The sequence below is a fragment of the Ptychodera flava genome, chromosome 2, assembly GCF_041260155.1.
Source record: "Ptychodera flava strain L36383 chromosome 2, AS_Pfla_20210202, whole genome shotgun sequence".
Taxonomy (NCBI): domain Eukaryota; kingdom Metazoa; phylum Hemichordata; class Enteropneusta; family Ptychoderidae; genus Ptychodera; species Ptychodera flava.
Window position 1 is genome coordinate 38,159,668 of NC_091929.1, and position 17,252 is coordinate 38,176,919.

Genomic DNA, 17,252 nt, shown 5'->3' on the forward strand with positions numbered 1-17,252 from the left:
GGCGGAGTGAATAAACATGCCTTGAGTGTAATCAAACGAAGGATTTATTTCACACAGATCGATAAAGTGCAGAATAATAATACCGTTTATGTCGTGGCGATGGGTCAAACCTCCACAATTCAGTCTTTGTGTACTGCTGATAGGCTGTCCACTGACTGGCGAATAGTGCTGTATGTTCTACTCTTCCTCTATTGATTGAAACGGTTTATTAAGTTGACTCGTTTCAATTCAAGAATCCTTGCAAAAACAGTAAATCAACAAAAATGTAAGCGGATAAGGCTTATTTTGACGTAAGACAGTATTACTCAAACGACGTTAAACAGAAATTTAGAATTCACTGTACTCATAGAACAGTACGTGCGGCCAAGCCGGCAGCTCCGATAACAAACGACATAATATGTAGGTAATCCAACGGTTTATGACGTTGATCAGCGCGCACTGATAACGTCATCGATTTTCAATGACCTCTCGCACCGGTCACTATGACAACAGGTTAATGAAATGCTACAAATCCATTCTGAAGTCTGCATGTCAGGCCATAGTCTATTGTCCCGTCTAGCTGAAAGCTAAAGGTATTCATTCATTTACCGAGTTCACGCTACAGATTTTGCTTCAGCAGTATTACAACAACCTCAGAATCGGATATCAGGTTTTCGGCTTGCCAATTCCGCCGTTGCCCCCAGCAATGAGCTAGCTGGAAAACGACCATTTCGACGTGTTCTGCACGGTAAACACATCTCCCACCTCGGTGAAACAGGTCAAATAGGGCGGGCAGTTCTGCTGTATGGTACGTACTTCATCTTTCAGATCGAACTTATTCACAGCTCCCTTCTGTATACTGACCCCATTTAGGTTTTTACACCGCTTACTTTATATAAGATATTAATGTTTGTGTCTCGCAATGAATATCTGAATCAACCATCATGTATTCATAAATCAATGTGGCTGAGAAATTGATTAGTTATTCAATCTAAAATCACATAGTGAAATATGCGGGTACATAATATGACAATGCCGTATAGCAGATAGGACTTGGACATGAAATTAATTGTACCTAGGAGTATCTATTACAATAAAACCTATCACGTTAATGAGTTAACTCAGTGGCCAAATAATTGCAAGTTAGAATATATTATATTACTTAATGTCAACATGTTGCAGGTTGCTCTAGCAACCAGTGCCTCGTGTGTACACATATTAAAATTCGTCTTTTTCTGAGTCGAAAATATCATTTCAAAAAGTGAGACAGCTTGCGAGCAGAGCTAACATGGCTACGCGTTGAGGACCAGATGTCTGTGTTATGTTTTGTCCCTGTTTCTTCGGTTGGTATGTAAGTTAAAGGTAATGGTTATTTATATTCAGTCCTCGGTCAGTCTCAATCATCCATTTTTGTGACAGAAAACATCATGAACGGCAGACTGCGCATGTATTCAATTAAGATATATGGACTAGCTCCTTTGGCACTTCGTAAAGCTTAAACAGGTTGCACAGCGTAACACGTTGCACGGTAGGGCTGGCGGCAACGTTATATGGCGAACAGAAATAATGTTTTGGACAGCAAAGCTTATGCCGTCCATGGTTCACTGGTGTTAATTAAGGTAGTATGCGCCTCGAAAGTGAAAGACTTAGACTTTTGCTCAAACATTCCTCCATGAAACTTTCAACCTTTCTGTTACCGAGTCAAGAATAAAAATCCGGGGTCACCGTGCAAAGTTTGGTACTAGAGAAATACATTATCCTACATTTAACGATACTCGAAACTAAAAATTGCCACCATCATGTGTTAAGTCTATGAGTAAAATAATAAGATTTTCGATTTTTTAAACTAAGAGCCTGAGAGGTATTTTTTATACTAATTGCTTAAAAATGAGCACGCAAAAGTTAAAAGTAGACCGGAAAATAATCAACAAACTCGTGAACTTGAATATCAATCCAGGAAGCACATTCCACCTTAACACTCACGCTTTGCCTCGACTCCTTTGTAGATTGGGTCAAAAAAATAAATTGTGCTGTTCCGATAACATAATTTTCAAAAATAGGGTAGCTAGGTTGGCAGGGATTTTTTACTTTTAAAAATATTTTTATTTCTAAATATGCATTTTTCAGGGGTTCAGGGAGATCAAATTAAAAAATTGAAATTTTTATTTTTCCCCATAGAGTTAACACTAGGATGGTGGCAATTTTTAGTTTCGAGTATCGGTAAAGCCACAACATTTCCAGAAAAATGTATCATACATATAAAAGGGGAAAAACATAAAAGACATCCTCGTTCAAGCAAAAATCAAATGCCAAGTAACAAACGCGTGATTTTACGGGTTTTTTCTTTCATTTTTTTACTTCCGTGTTTACGTAGCTCTAAAACGTTTAGGGTCGGCAGGTAAAAAATAGGGTAGGTCGGGTTGTCGGAACAGCACAATATTTTTTTTGTTCGGCCTTGGGTGAAAAGACTTGAATCTGACATTCAATATTGGTTATTTTACCACATGTTCGGTGCGTAATCTGAATGATGTTATCAAAAAACCACCATTTTTTACAAGGCAGTTTTGTTACATGCTATACCATACAGTCTATTGTAAGCCGCACAGTTTGTCCATATGGCGCCAGAAAGAGCATCTGCTTCAACAACTGTGGAGATGGTCTTAATTGATATATTGTTCATTTTGACATGACTATATTTATATTGCAAAATTAATTGATTTGATAAAAGATGTTAATCCCTCGGTAAATTTACAAGTTACATGCATTCCAGGTGTGTTTTTCTTATAATTATGGACTAAAACTGTAGAGAGAAACAATAGTATCATCGAGGTTCAAGTTCGAATTATGGTGACCTTAAGCGTGTGATATTGTGACAAAAGGGTAACAGTTATCTGGCATGCCCTAAACTTTACATTTTTACAAATAAATGTAAAGAAAATAGCGATGTACACACTTACAATTGCCTTCTCTGACAAAAATTTGTTTTGGCGCTTCAGACGACACATTGAAGTATTTAGGCTTGCTTGACCTAGACGCGCCTTTGTTGTACGCCATTCATGTACGCCCGGTCTGTTGGAGATCTTCGATCCGAATTCCATTCCAAAGCAGATTACTGTTCTAAGTTCCCATTATCCTTGCAATTAGCGTTCCATGGGTGATCATTCCCGCATAATGAGAAGTGGAAGTAGTTGGATGGGGAAATCGATACGGTTTCTCTTTCTTAGCAATCACGGTGTTTTGGTCGCCTACCGTTTGGTGAAGAGACGATATCTCACAAAAAAGAAAACGGTTACGCGCAGAAAACTTTGGCTTACTCGCACTTACGGAAGCATTTTTCATTTCCAACTCTTTAATTCGGGAAAAGAAATTGTTCATTTTTATATTAACACATGAGAGACAAATTAACCCTTTGAGTGCTGTAATTTTTCCACCAAAATTTTAGTGCAACATTTTACTAAATGTTATGGATTTTTCTGAAATTTTTTTGATAATTTTTGACCCAATGTATATTACATTTCACTGGCTACACTTTTTTATCAAAATTTTAGCAAAAAATATCAAAAAAATTGACAATGGTATATTTTATAAAGGCAACAAAAATTGACTTTGGCGCTTAAAAGTTTAAATTGAAGATGGATGGACACGAATCGATGAATAACAGATTAGAGGGTCTTCCTCCCGGGCCCTAAGCGACAAGTAATTAATGAGAATTTAATGTTCAATAATTTTCGTTGTCGAACATTTTAAATCCTACCACAGTTAAATGGCAGAGATCCAACAAAGGACGATAAATATTAAAATAGGCAATCTTCCAACCACCGGGAAAATTGTATTCTGGAGCTTGTTGGTGTCATCCTACGATCTACAATGTTTTGTTTTCCCAAAAGCCGACCGCGTCGAGTGAAATGGACACCGGAAATATGATATTAACGTTGTCAAGGAAACGAGTCAAAGAGACGCAATCGCGGGTTAAAGTACTCCGTAATGTAAATTTGGATACTTTTAACTTTATTCAATGATAGAATGTATAATGGAGCATCGTCCTGAAAGTAAATTGTACTGCGTCTTACATTAAAATTTCTACATTTCATGTTGATATTTAATTGTTGCAAAACGATTTATGGTAGAATATTTATACTGTCTGTATAATTTTCAACAAATGATGAGAAATTCAAGTACCTTGACTCAAAACTGGAAGACAGCATCTATAATATCATTTGTTCGACATTTCATCTGATATGACATTATTAACCTTGCCTCGGTATGAGAATATTCTATTCGCAGGATACTTTTTGATTCTATATGTAGTGTCAATCGTCAAGTCAACGAATTTCAACTGGAAAAAAAAAAGAAATTATATCCGTTTGTGCTCCGATTCATGCCAAGGTTATCTTGACTGCATGTGACAATTATTTCACTGACATTGAAGCTGTTATGTTCTCAGAGTTGTTTATCATAAAATCGTTATTAAGTCTGATATCGGTAATCACACAATAAGCGGTTCGTAAACATAAAAAATGTTTCATTAACTCGTTTTATAAAGAAAACAAAGATGAAATCTTGTCTTCGTCGGGACTGGTTCAGTAATAGCTTATGATTGAAAGCTGAACCAGCATTTGACTCCAATTGTACAATCTCGGTTGCCATTAATTCGATTAATATTCACTTACTAGCCCTCATCTCTCGTATGAAAATTTATTCTATTTGACAACTGTTAATTACTCATTTACAAGGCCATGAAAAACAATCAACCACTTCGACCCAGAGCTCCTCCGTGTCTTCAAAACGTAATATAGACATATTCAGAAGACTAGGAAAACAAAACTATGAATTTTAATAATCGTGAGAATTTAATTTCCTTGAAATTTCATTCACATTCATTTCATCAATATCGTCAGAAGAGGGAATAAACGATAGTTTTTCTATCACTGAAAAACTCACTTTTTTTCTCATTTCATACTCCTTCAATGATGAAATCACACATTAGCTTGGCTTGAACAATGTATGTACTGTACATTCAAAAAGTTGGTCACCATTGGTGTTTCCGCATCACTATGGCGACGCACTTGACCCGAATGTACAAGGGTGATTCAATTTAAAGTTGATTTGCCATGATACACATCACGTGTTATCAAATTAGACAGACCTTTGAGCGTCCCGTTCCTACGGTTAATGTTCGACCTATGTCACTGTTCTACGGTATGACCTTTCATTATTACTTGTAAATATTAAACAGAATTGAAAGAGTTTTAGTTCTGAGCATGTTCAAAGGCTTATTATTCAAGGCAGCTAAAGTGTTCACCATTTACTCGGAATGTCTTGACTCTAGGTTGGCACAGGTCACATGGTTTCTACCTATAGCTATCGATGAACATGAAACCTTTTGTACCCGACCGTCTTTAATTCAGCCATAAGCCAGAGGCAAACATTATATTCCATTTTTTGATTTCGACATTCCGTTTTAGTGAATTTATAATGTTGATGGCGAAATAGTTCAATGTAATGTAGACGTGGTCTGAGAAAGAACTCGGGTTTAAAGAATGAAACGGCATATCGACGGTACATGTTATACTTGCTCTGCGTTAGAAAAACGAGTGTACAATACTTTTACTAAAAACGTTGATAAATGAATGCAATTTCACTTGACGAAATGTCTGATGATTATTCACGTTTTTCATATACAAATTAAAAATAATTATCGAACTTAGGCTTCAATTTTTGCACTGTCCTAAATTAATACATTTTACATCTTCTGTAGGTAAACCTAGTTGATTTTTTTTCACGACAATGCATCGGACCGTTGAACAATTCTTTTTATCCGAAAACCAAACTATTTGAATGAAAACACAAACATAAATACCAAACCTGGTATGCAGTGCAAACTACAGAACAGAGAAAACAATTGACTCTTTATGGTTGAGAAATTTTCATATAAATTATTGCATTCTTTCGTCTAACTTTTAAATTGCCAATCGATTGCACTAAGTTAGATCTTTTGTTCAGAAGTTTTATAAAGTTGTTTACATTTAGTATTATTTACAAGTTGCCATAGTCTGGAGTGATTGCAAATTCAATTTGTCCATACCCTAAGTACCTTTACACAGTCTGATCGTGTTTCAACGCGAACTGAACATGCATAGTTTGTATAATCACCTCGTTCGACATGCTGTAGATCTCGTGTAACTGTCTAACTCTGTATTCTCGCTTGTTGCCCTCTGGTACCCTGTCGGCTTTTTAAGATACATTTTTCCAAATTCCAAAAACAATGAGACGCCCCGTGCAACAGTGTCGTCATGTTTCAGGAGGTCGTCAATTTTTCATGAAGGAATGCGCTCCCATTTTGTTGGCTTAGTTTGAAAACTAAAATGTAATTCATCCTCTGAATAGACTTGCTGATAATGAACTTCATCAAAAGTTTACTACTCTTAGCCACAACAGGAATTGTATCTGTGTGTTTTAAAATCAAGCGAATAATAATTATATATTCAATATCTTAGTTCTTTTGTGAACCTTGACAATTAAATTTTCTTCCTAAGCTAACGACTTATAAACTTTTTAAGGTAACTTTCTTTGGCGTAAGTACGAATCAAGTTTCCCGAATTCAAAATGCAAACAGGATGCAATGCTTTCTGACATTTTAAGAGAAGTAGGTGAAAAGTTTCCCTGTCTAATGCAAACAAAGTTTTGCTATATACTCATATTCCCTGTTAAGATTGACACAAATTTAGTATTTGGGTATATGCCGAAATGAACACCATGATGGTATCGGTCATGATATGATAAGAAGCATCGGATCTTCAAAAATTTGCATTGTGACGTATTATTCAAACGCTAGATTTCACATTCTCTGTGTTGGTATTGGCGGAGAAAACTACTGGAATGAGTAATATAAAGGGAAAAAACGGTCAGAGAGGCCCTATGACAGGCGTCTTTATTTTCTTTGTTCGAATGACAGCTTCAGTTTATCGTTGTGAGACACAATTAATTGATTTTCGATTCATTTGTTTTGTTGTTAGTCCCTTGCGCTTGTGCGTTTACTTGTTCGACAAGTCATTTCACCACGGCTAAGCCTTTTCTTTCAATTTTACCTCAATATCACTCAAGACAAGGTCGGGAAGATGGAAATCTTTACACAATACCACGGTGTACTGGCTGCTGTCCTGCAAACGCTTGGTGTCTCGTCCCCTCGGCAAACGATCCGAAAAGACGTGACCCTAATTTGTCTGGTCGGCGGTACTCCATTGTTGAACGACATAACGTTTTATTGCCAATGTGACTTACAGGTGTCGTTGTAGAGGTCATAAGGTCATGGACGTATCAGATTAAATTTTGATCGGCGATAATTGCATACGTACCACACTGTTAAGAGGTTGTAATAGCTTTTGTTAAGACTTCATTTAAAACTGATACCTGAGCAACACACAACATGACGTTGGAATGTCAACATTTGTCGTCGAAAGTCACTTTTTGTCGTCTGTTCAGAAATGACTTCATAGGGTAAAACAAATGGCTCCGTGCTATCCATATAGCGGCTATATGTGTTACATTGTCAAAAACCACCTTCAAAAACGGAAAAGAATACGTACAGGCATCACCCTTGCCAAAGGGTTCGGCACAAAATGACATGAGGGCCCGCGGCCTGCCATACAGATTCACTTGTTTGTTTATCATGACAACACGATTCATTGTTCACAGATTAAACCCTGGCGACCTGTCGGACATGCCCATTAGTGTTGTCCGTCGACTTTGTACCGTGCATCCATGGGGCCGGCTTTCACTCGATAGGTGAGACAGTTTTGAACCTTATTTTCCGACTGTGTTGGTGAAAGTTCTCTCGTATGGTTCTGTCGTGTTTTTGAGATTTCTGTGGTCGAAGGTGTTCTCGTCGACCCAGCAATGACTGTGTTGTTTAGTTATTCCTGCGGGCGTTCCAGGATCGATCTGGCTTAACGTGAGTTGCATGATCACGGTAAACACGCCGCTAGGTAATGCCACACAGAGTTGATTGGGACCGTAAACACGTACTCCAATGAAATTCGACTCTCAATGGATCATTCGACAACAGGGTTGAATTCCAGAACCTTGTATCAAAGAATGAAAGTGGCGTAGGTTGTTTGGGACTAAAACAGCGGCATACTACATTGAATCACCTCACCAAAATTCAACTCATGTCCGTGAGTACACGATCAAGAAAGCATGGGCTGGTTGACTCACTATTACCAACCGTACGCAGGTATAATTAGCGTAATACAGCCTATACTGAACCTTTCCATATACCTCATAAATGCCTGTATAGCAATGGTATACGGAATTCATTTTCTATTCCAACCACGTGTAGCGACACAGCCCAACATTTATGTGTTCGAACACCAAACATAGGGCATCAGAGACTCAAAGCCTACCCGATATAGGTACATTTTATCGTAGACACATGCATACATACATACATACATACATACATACATACATACATACATACATACATACATACATACATACATACATACATACATACATACATACATACATACATACATACATACATACATACATACAGACAGACAGACAGACAGACAGACAGACAGACACACAGACTTGAAAGCAGATACTTGGCTCAGCATGAAAATTCGTGATTAATTTTCCAGTTTGTTTCCTCTGTGTCGTTTCAAACATCGTCCTTCCAGCACGCCTGAATTGGCGTCTTCAAATTCAAGTTCCTGAAGCGAGAAATTGAACATTTGTGGGCAATCTACTTTTTAATAACATGAATTACCATCTCTCGGATTAATGTTACACTATCTGCAGTGTGTATTTTTAGGAAGAACGCATATTTACAACGGCGACAAAAGCATATCGTTCTCGTATTATGATCTACCGATATGCCGTTGGTTCAAAGGAACAGAACAAAGCCCATCACCCAAAGTAGGCGTTTAATGATGTCAGCGTATTGTCAAGACTGGCTGACCACTTCAAACATTAACCAACGATTACACAGCACAGGGGTTTGTGGACAATGAGGAGCACCCACCGTGCATATTAATATGCCTCAAAAAATAACACCACATTCTAAAATCATTAAAGCTTTAGATTGTGATTTTCAAATCGGTAACAATGAGATTGGAAGACCAATTAGTTGAGCTGTTGTGTTGCACAAACAAAGATACTCTAGGCTAGGTGAAGGAGGTTATTGAAATGACAGATGTTGACAATTATTGCGTCACAGTTGCTATAATTGTCCTTGCAGATGTAGAAAGAAGACAGTTCGGGTACATACCAACTGCATTCGACGTTTGTAGCTATCTGGAGAAGAATTGACATAATTTAGAGTCAATGTTGGCTAGTCCAACAATTTTCAGCTTTAAGAATTTATTTCAAACTTTAATCTAAACACCTTCAAGAGACGATGCAAGTGGACCACAGATATAATCAAAAGTTCTTGACAACGTCGAAGCACATGCGTGTTTTCCAGTATATTTCCTAGCCACGGAACTTGTTTTTTTATACATGCTCGAAATTTTGGCAACATCGATGTTCTAAAAAGTGAAATACATTTAGTAAATATTTTTGTGTGATCAGAAATATTCACCTGTCACGTGACATCATTGACTGCAACTAAGGTTCAGTATGAGGTTGTATGGGTCGCGTTGTCATGGCTACTGGCGAAGGTAGAAGCAATACATAATATCAACGTGAAGCCACATTCAGATACTGTCTGTGGTTTAACTGACGGCTTTAAACACTGTAACTCGTCAATTTGGCACATTAAAGTCAAAAACTGATGAATTCTGCCCTGGTATTCAGTACTTTGAATGAACAGAAAAATGTCGGTTACTCCACCATTAGAGTAGCCGTCAACATAACTACATAAATAACACTTGTTATTACATAATTAGTTACGATTGAATTCGTCACATAAACGGAGTGGAGTACAGAAACAATGACGGATCACGCCGCTCTTCAAATGCTGCCGGCTAAACACCGATCAAACACTCAGACTTCGAAACTCGAGGTGCTGAGGTACTGGCGTGGATAATACCTTTGCCCAATCTTGCCTCAGGGAAACTTTTGACGGTTCTCTTTCAAAATCAAGAATAAAAATTGGGGTCACCATGCAAACTTTGGAAACGCGGAATTAAAGTACATTAAATTTACCGATATTTGAAAAAATTCATGAAAATGGCCGCCATCCCTGTGTTATTGGGTGCCGTGCATTGTGGGTTCGAGCCCGTTTGAAACCATCCCTGTGTTATAACTCCATGGGAAAAACATAAGTTTTCGATTTTCACAAAACAAACAGTAAAAACTCATTCAAAGAGTTTCAAAATTATCCCACACACGTGGTTGACAGAAAAGTATAGTAAATATTTGAGAATCCGAATCTGTGTCTGAGGCGCATTCTACCTATAGATACCCCCTGTCTTCTGTGTCTTGGATTTTCCCCAAATAGCATGATGTAAGCATTAATGAGCGAATGGAGTAGGCCATATTTACACTCACCCCCATATCGATTCAGCCATATCTATGGATTTACATGGATGTCACACAATGCAGATCACACTCTGTTTTCACGGCAGAGTCCCAGTGGTCATGGAAATAGTGTAATAATATCAGCTATAAATGTGGTTGACGATAAAAGCTGTAAAATTGAAATAGCTGGTACGTTTTAACTTGTTCGTTAATTCCCAGTTGTAATATCTATACTAAATGCCATTTCTTCTCTCCTTTTATTTCAGTCGTTGGTGCAGTAGTGGATAACTTAGCAAACGAGAAGGCAGCCTGACACTTTGGTCCCAAACTGTGATCGTTTGGGCTCTCCACTCGCGCTCCCTACCGATCAAAATACAACAGTCTTCGTTTGTGTTAAGTGCTTACCATGTTGACTTCATCTACCGATTAATTACACCAGCGTTACAAAATCTGCAACATTAGTTCAGTGTTACCTGGCGTTTTACATTGAGCGTGCGCAGTGGAGCGAGACCTGGCTTGTTTTCTTTCGAGTCAATTGCGACAAACACTCGCTACAATGGACACCGGGTGACCACTTTGTGACATACTACCTCCACTTACAAGATGGCTTTTCAAAGGAACAGTGTAGTTTAACGTGGCTTTTTATATCTTCGTCTCAACCGCTGTGACACAAGGTCGAAGTCTGCCTTTTTGATGAAAATTTGTTTGTAATGATGGCGGCGTCCTCTGGAGCTAAAATGCAGCGATCCGGTGTTCCACACTGGGAGTCGAGCCTAAAGGCGACGTTCATCCCCGGAAAATCAAGTACTAGTTCACTTTACTCACCGTCACCGACGTTGTCGATGAGGACGGAGCTGACAAGGCGCAGTTTCAACAATGGTATTGAATTCTATGCCATGCGACAGACCGAACTCGACACCGAATTTGGTAAGAAGAACATGACAAAGTTTCGATATCAGAGATTGAAGAAATACCCAGCGAAGAAAACGCAGAGCTTGAGTCGCGTGTACACAGGTGTTGAAGGCATGAACACTAACTCCGCCGAAGACACTGCTGAGTCGACGCCTAGAGACTTGAGAGGAAGCCAGATCCTTCTGCAAGGAGAAAAGGTCGGCAACGGAGCCGAAGTTAAACCGAAAACTCCCGATTCGGCCAGGAGTAATATGTTACCTGGAATGGTCCCCCGGTCGCATAGTTTCGGAGGTCAAACCGAGAGGCCGAAAGCAACTTCCCGAAGTAATAGCAAATCAAATTTGTTGCGTTCAGAAAGCCACTCTTCGCTGCCCGGATTGAACATTTTACAATTGACTCCTCAGCAAGCCGGAAGCGACGGCAACAAGACGTCGTCGCAAGCGGCGGGCGACGATGCAAACACGCGCAGCGCAAGCGCTGAGCCGTCAGCGGCAAAAGCCAGACAGAAGCTCAAAACGACAGAAGAGGGCTTTCGCTCGAAGGAAGACATGCTGAAAGCCCTGCGAAAGAAGCTTGGGACCGCCGATGATTTTACATCGAAACGGCCGCACCAAGTCAGGAACCATCACCGTAAATCCCATCAAGCCCAGTCGCTTCACAGACAGTGGTCGATAGAAGGAATCAACCACCCGTACATGGAGAGACCACAGTCGAGAATCGTACGCCGCTCTCCTGGTCTTCGGTCGATGTTTCTACGCCCGCAAGACGCCGTATGGATGGCGCCGGATCAGCGAAAGTGTCCAGCGACGTGTGAATGCTGCTTCAAAGTTGCTCTTCAACCCGAAAGACCGGAAAGTTCAGCGACTACGGTACACCATAACTCACCTATGACCTCGGACGAAGAATCGAAGAAAGCGCGAAAGGTTCAGTTCTCAGTATGAACTTTGAAATCTGAAAACAAGTGCAAATAAGAACCAATTTGATCAGTGCCAAAATGTTTATTAATTTTTTTTTTAAAGTAGGGTGATTTTTTTTCTAAGCTTTTAAATTTTAGTCAAGTAAAATATGCAGAAAAGAATGAGGCTACGATTTATCCCAAGGTATTTTGAAGTACCGATAAGAGATTGTCATCTTGTGAAATGTATTTCATGAAACAACCGTCGAGCTACACAATCGACATCTCAGTGCAAAAAGGGGCATTCGTAACTCACTTGCTCAAACACCAGGTTTTTTTTTCATTTTTCTGTCGTCCTAACTTGAACGTCACACTTTGTGGAACTTATGAATACCAAATGTACGTATGTGCCCATTCGATGTAAACGTTTCAGGTGGTATTTCCTAAAAATTACCCAAATGTTGCTCGCTTCCCAAATGTGGACATCATTAAGATAAGTTTTCTTCGATCATGTTAATCTTGGGTTTCAACGACCAGATAAATTTCAACAAATGCAATGAAGTACAGTTCACAAATTTCGCTAGCTATTCTGAAGTAGGTTACTCATGGAAAATCCCACACTTAGAAATACGTCCTGCCTGTTCCCGCCGAATTGTACGGTAGTTCCCGCTTATAATTCCCGCCAATAATTCCCGCCAGTTCCGAATAATACTAACTGATTGAATCTATGTTGAACTGAACTATTTGCAAACAAATATAAAAATTCCCGTAGCTGTAACATTTGACGTATGTTTTAGTGTTCTTTTGTTCTGTCTCCGAATACCTTGTGTTCAATTTATCAACATGCTTGTATGTTTGCTGTTCAATATTTTTTGACAAGTAATTTTTTGTCAAAATACATGGAATATTTTAGACAATTTGAGAGTTTAAAACTTTGCATGAAAAAAAATGAGAAAATATTATGTGTTTATTTTAAAAAATAATGATAATGTAAAAAGTTGCAACTGTCGTTTCTGCAAGGTAGCACGCCCTCAAACAGTGAGAGTTTGAAATGTTTGCCAAAACTTTATTCAGGTCTATTTCAAAGCTTACTTTTCCATGCAAATTAGGGGTCACCGTGCGGCGACAATGCAAAATGAGGTTACAGAGAAACAACGTAGGGAATAACAAACTTTTCGACCGTCACAAAAAACAGATGAAACGTTCATTTGCTCATGGAGCTTCTAATATCTCCACTGACGGATCAAATTTAAAATCCAAATATCTGCGCATCTTAATGTTTGGAAATTGTTCGATACTGTCACTGAAATTGGAAGTCAAAATCAAAATGTACAGAATTGACCTGTGTTCTACAATTTCACCCATCGGTGAAAGGGACATCGTGCCAGTAAAGTAGTTTTTAATCATTCTAAAACAGCTGGGTCAATATACAGCCATATTATCTGCCAAACGGTCCGTATATTTTGTGTTGTTCAAATCCTGTTGTAATTTCCGTCCCGAAAGATTCAAGTCATTAAATCTTCAGGAAAATAACGAAAATTCCAATCAAGCGAGTTTCTCTCAGATAGTTTGTCCATGTTTCATATTTATCTTTCTTCAGTTTGAACAGCAGCAGAAACACTGAAGCCCATTATGCTAATTAGCATGACGTCATCACTGACTATATCAACCTGGCATTTAAGTTGAAATGGACAACGTGTTATTGACTCTCCAGTGCATACACTCAATTAGGGCAATGTTTCGTTTCTTAATCAATACTTTGTTGCCAAACATCAAGCCTGTTTTCTATGTGAAGTAGATCAGTATTATTTTACTGGGGAATTAAAAGGTCTTAACATGTAATTTCTCCGCGTAGTCTTTGTGTATGAGCATTGTTAACATGAAATACTTGTGAAGGGTACACAATTGTTCTATATTCTTTTATGACGTCACTTTCTGAAACAAGTTTAAAATATGTTTTACAACACGGTCTGTGTGACCGACGACACATCTTACTCAACTACACTCAGGCACAAAAATAACCCCTTCTATTTTTTATAACTGTACAAATCGTGATTCTCTTTCTTCTTTTTTTCAATTGAAGTTGGCATTACTAATTTCGTCAGTTTCATGGGAGAATTATCACATTTATGTCTCAAGACCATATATAAAATTGCATCTTTTTTTCGACACATAAAATAAACAATTTTAATGGTTGTAAAATTGTTTTGAAACCTTTATTAGGCATACTATTTTACCATGGTCAATTGGATCAATAACCCCTTCCCCGTCGTATCTGTACATATGAGCACGTGCATCTGAGCGTACATCCCGTTTACGTATTTGTTGCTGTAAATATGCACCAATTTAGCGACCTGCGCCCTCATCGTCCAGAAATGTTTCCTTTCCATTCTCAAACCAAACAAGCTGATTGAGGGCGCAGTTTAAACTATAAATAACATTCCGACACAAATCGTTTTGGGACTAAAGGCACCAAAAAGGCTGATATCGCATGTTACCCTTTAAACTGCGCCCTGTAGTTCGATAATATACAAATGACTAGGAAACTTTCTATGCGTTAATGTGGTTGTATTAAACAGGCCTGGTAAACACATGGTCGTTGTTCAATAAATTTGAAGTAGAGGCCCCAAAAGACAAAGTAAGCGGGTATATGGAAGGAAAGAAAACATTTTGACTATCAAGGAGTGTCATTTTCGAAAAAGCTAGCCAGCAAAACCGTGAGAAGAACTGGTTATTTTCGCTGCCTGTCGCCTCTTGATGAAATTCCTGCATTGTGTAACAGTAACCCTGGACTGGACAGTATAACTGTCAATTAAACGATAGCAAAACTAGTCTGGACTTGTAAATGCTCTACAAGGAATAAAGCCATGCATTAGGTAACGATCAGCTAGAGTCATTCAGAGAAAACAATACTGAGTAAAAGGGGAGATAAAACTATTTGCATTCACTACAAATGGCCGATTTTTGTACAAACAAAGCTCCTCTCATGATATTTAATGAAATGTAATACGAATGTAAAATTTACATCACAGTTTCATTTTGACAAACCCTATGCAAATACCCCTGTTTATTTTTTTTTTCAGTTTTCAAACCAATTTAAAAATGTAGAATCTGAAAGTTGAGAGAATGATTAAAGTATGTCATATACTGGATTGAGAAGGACATCGATTTTTAAGTCGTTTTGGTTCTGTTGGAAATACACATCATCAAATTTACGACCAGCGCTGAGTACCAAGTTTGTGTTTATTTGAATGAACAGATACAGGATTTTAACCTATGTCCAAGAATGTTACTGCCTCCGTTTCATGAGCATGTCGAAGATATTTCATATATCATGACCTTTAACCTTGTGATGTGATATCGATGTATCAGTGAGACCCTTAGCCCCCCCCCCCCGAAAAGATCGTTTCTGGTCACCGCGCACGCCATTTCAGAACCTGCGCGTCATGGCTTTTGGGGGGGGGGGGGGGGTTTACATACTCATCAGTACAGCTATCCTTGATATCCCTGTTTGCATGTCCAAAAATGCTAAAAAACGGAAGTATTATGCAGCCAGTGATAAAAGACAATAACTGTTGCATCAATAGTGCCAAACCAGCCAGCATTGCTAGGGGGAAAAAAAGAAGGGGGAGAAAAAGAAAGAAAACCGCGTCGCCGCATCACTTTTGCTGAATGTTTAGACCAGAATTAATTTTTTGGCATTAGATCCTAGTTTGCAAGTAGATTTGAACTCATTTTCACATTAAGTCAAAATTTATGAAAGATTGCCAGAAAATAATACACAAGTTTTAGCCGAAAGAAATGTCAACGATTTTCCAACCGTCATGCATGCAATGTTGATTACAAAATTAAGCATTGCAAAATATTATATCTTTATAACTTTCCCTTAAAAGTGTTTTCAGCGTTGCGCGCTCACAATGGATCATTTATTACCGTCTTTTGAGTGAAAGCTCAGAGCACCACGTCAATGACTTTTAAAAACCCGATCATGCAGACAACGTGCGCCCCCTTGTGACAAGTTAACCACATCCCTCCTTTTTATTCTAGGCAATTGAGCAGGTTGTGAGTGCAATGAGTGTGGAATTAACGGGTTGATTATGGCCCGGTCCTCTGCAAAATTAAAGTCTTCTCTGCCGCCGACCCTGCGTGTCATCTGTGAAGGTAAATAATCAAAATGTATAAGTTATAGAATGAACCGAATTCTACCCTTACCGACCGACTCACTTAGGATATGTGACATTTTAACTTCAGGTTCCCCGCCTGCAGCTGAAGTTTGATCGGCGTCCTGCGATGAAAGCTATGGGTAAATGTGCTGAAACTCAAATTGCGGAGATTATGTTTTACAGAATATACCACCCTCCTGATCTCAAACTTCATCAAAGTAGATCTCTGAATGCGATTCAAGATGTCATTTTTTCAACATCAAGACGTAAGATAACAATGTGCTGCAATGAAATGGACTAAGATGTACTGATGCATTCTTGAAGAAGACGGACCGGCCAGGCAGAAAACTGACAAAAGATTTCATCTTCAACTAGAAACAAGATTATTTCTTCTTCATGTATATGATATTTAAATGTGCGTATTTGTTGACGGGTCCTACTCTAGTCCCAACACACATACTCTACATGTCATTTTTATTTATCTCCACCCAATTTCCTATCTTGCCTCGGAAAAGCGAGCAAATATAAACGTTAAAATTATGCAAAGAGGAAGGTATATGTTGCAGGAATAAACACTTCATCTACGAACAAACTGTACACAAGTGGTATGCCAGAAAAGTGTTTAACAATTTTGGAGTTAATATTTTTCTAAGAGAAGCATTCTATATTCAGAATCACATACAATAAACTAATCTTGATATTTGATTTTTGAAAATTGGTCACATCTATCATTATCTCATGCTGATGTTTTTGCTATCGTGAACTTGTAGTGTCTGGTGGCATGGTCTGACACAGCGGTTTAATGAAAAAGTCCGAATAAATTAATCTCCGCTACA

At 38.5% G+C, this 17,252-nt stretch overlaps 1 protein-coding gene across 2 annotated transcripts; it reads left to right on the forward strand.

The window, feature by feature from the left end:
• Nucleotides 1-508: 508 nt before the first annotated feature.
• Nucleotides 509-14,095, forward strand: LOC139120338 (uncharacterized). 2 transcript variants are annotated; one of them, XM_070684685.1, is made up of 2 exons: nucleotides 509-787; nucleotides 10,713-14,095. In XM_070684685.1, exon 2 carries the CDS (start codon nucleotides 11,157-11,159, stop codon nucleotides 12,297-12,299), a length of 1,143 nt encoding a protein of 380 aa, XP_070540786.1. In that variant the 5' UTR covers nucleotides 509-787; nucleotides 10,713-11,156; the 3' UTR covers nucleotides 12,300-14,095. The 2 variants fall into 2 exon arrangements, with proteins under 2 accessions (XP_070540786.1, XP_070540778.1); XM_070684677.1 differs by lacking the exon at nucleotides 509-787 and adding an exon at nucleotides 7,633-7,764.
• The last annotated feature ends 3,157 nt before the right edge of the window (nucleotides 14,096-17,252 follow it).

What these genes read in the sequence shown, in the direction of transcription:
- LOC139120338 (XM_070684685.1), top strand. Translation starts at nt 11,157, where the DNA reads ATGATGGCGGCGTCCTCTGGAGCTAAAATGCAGCGATCCGGTGTTCCA.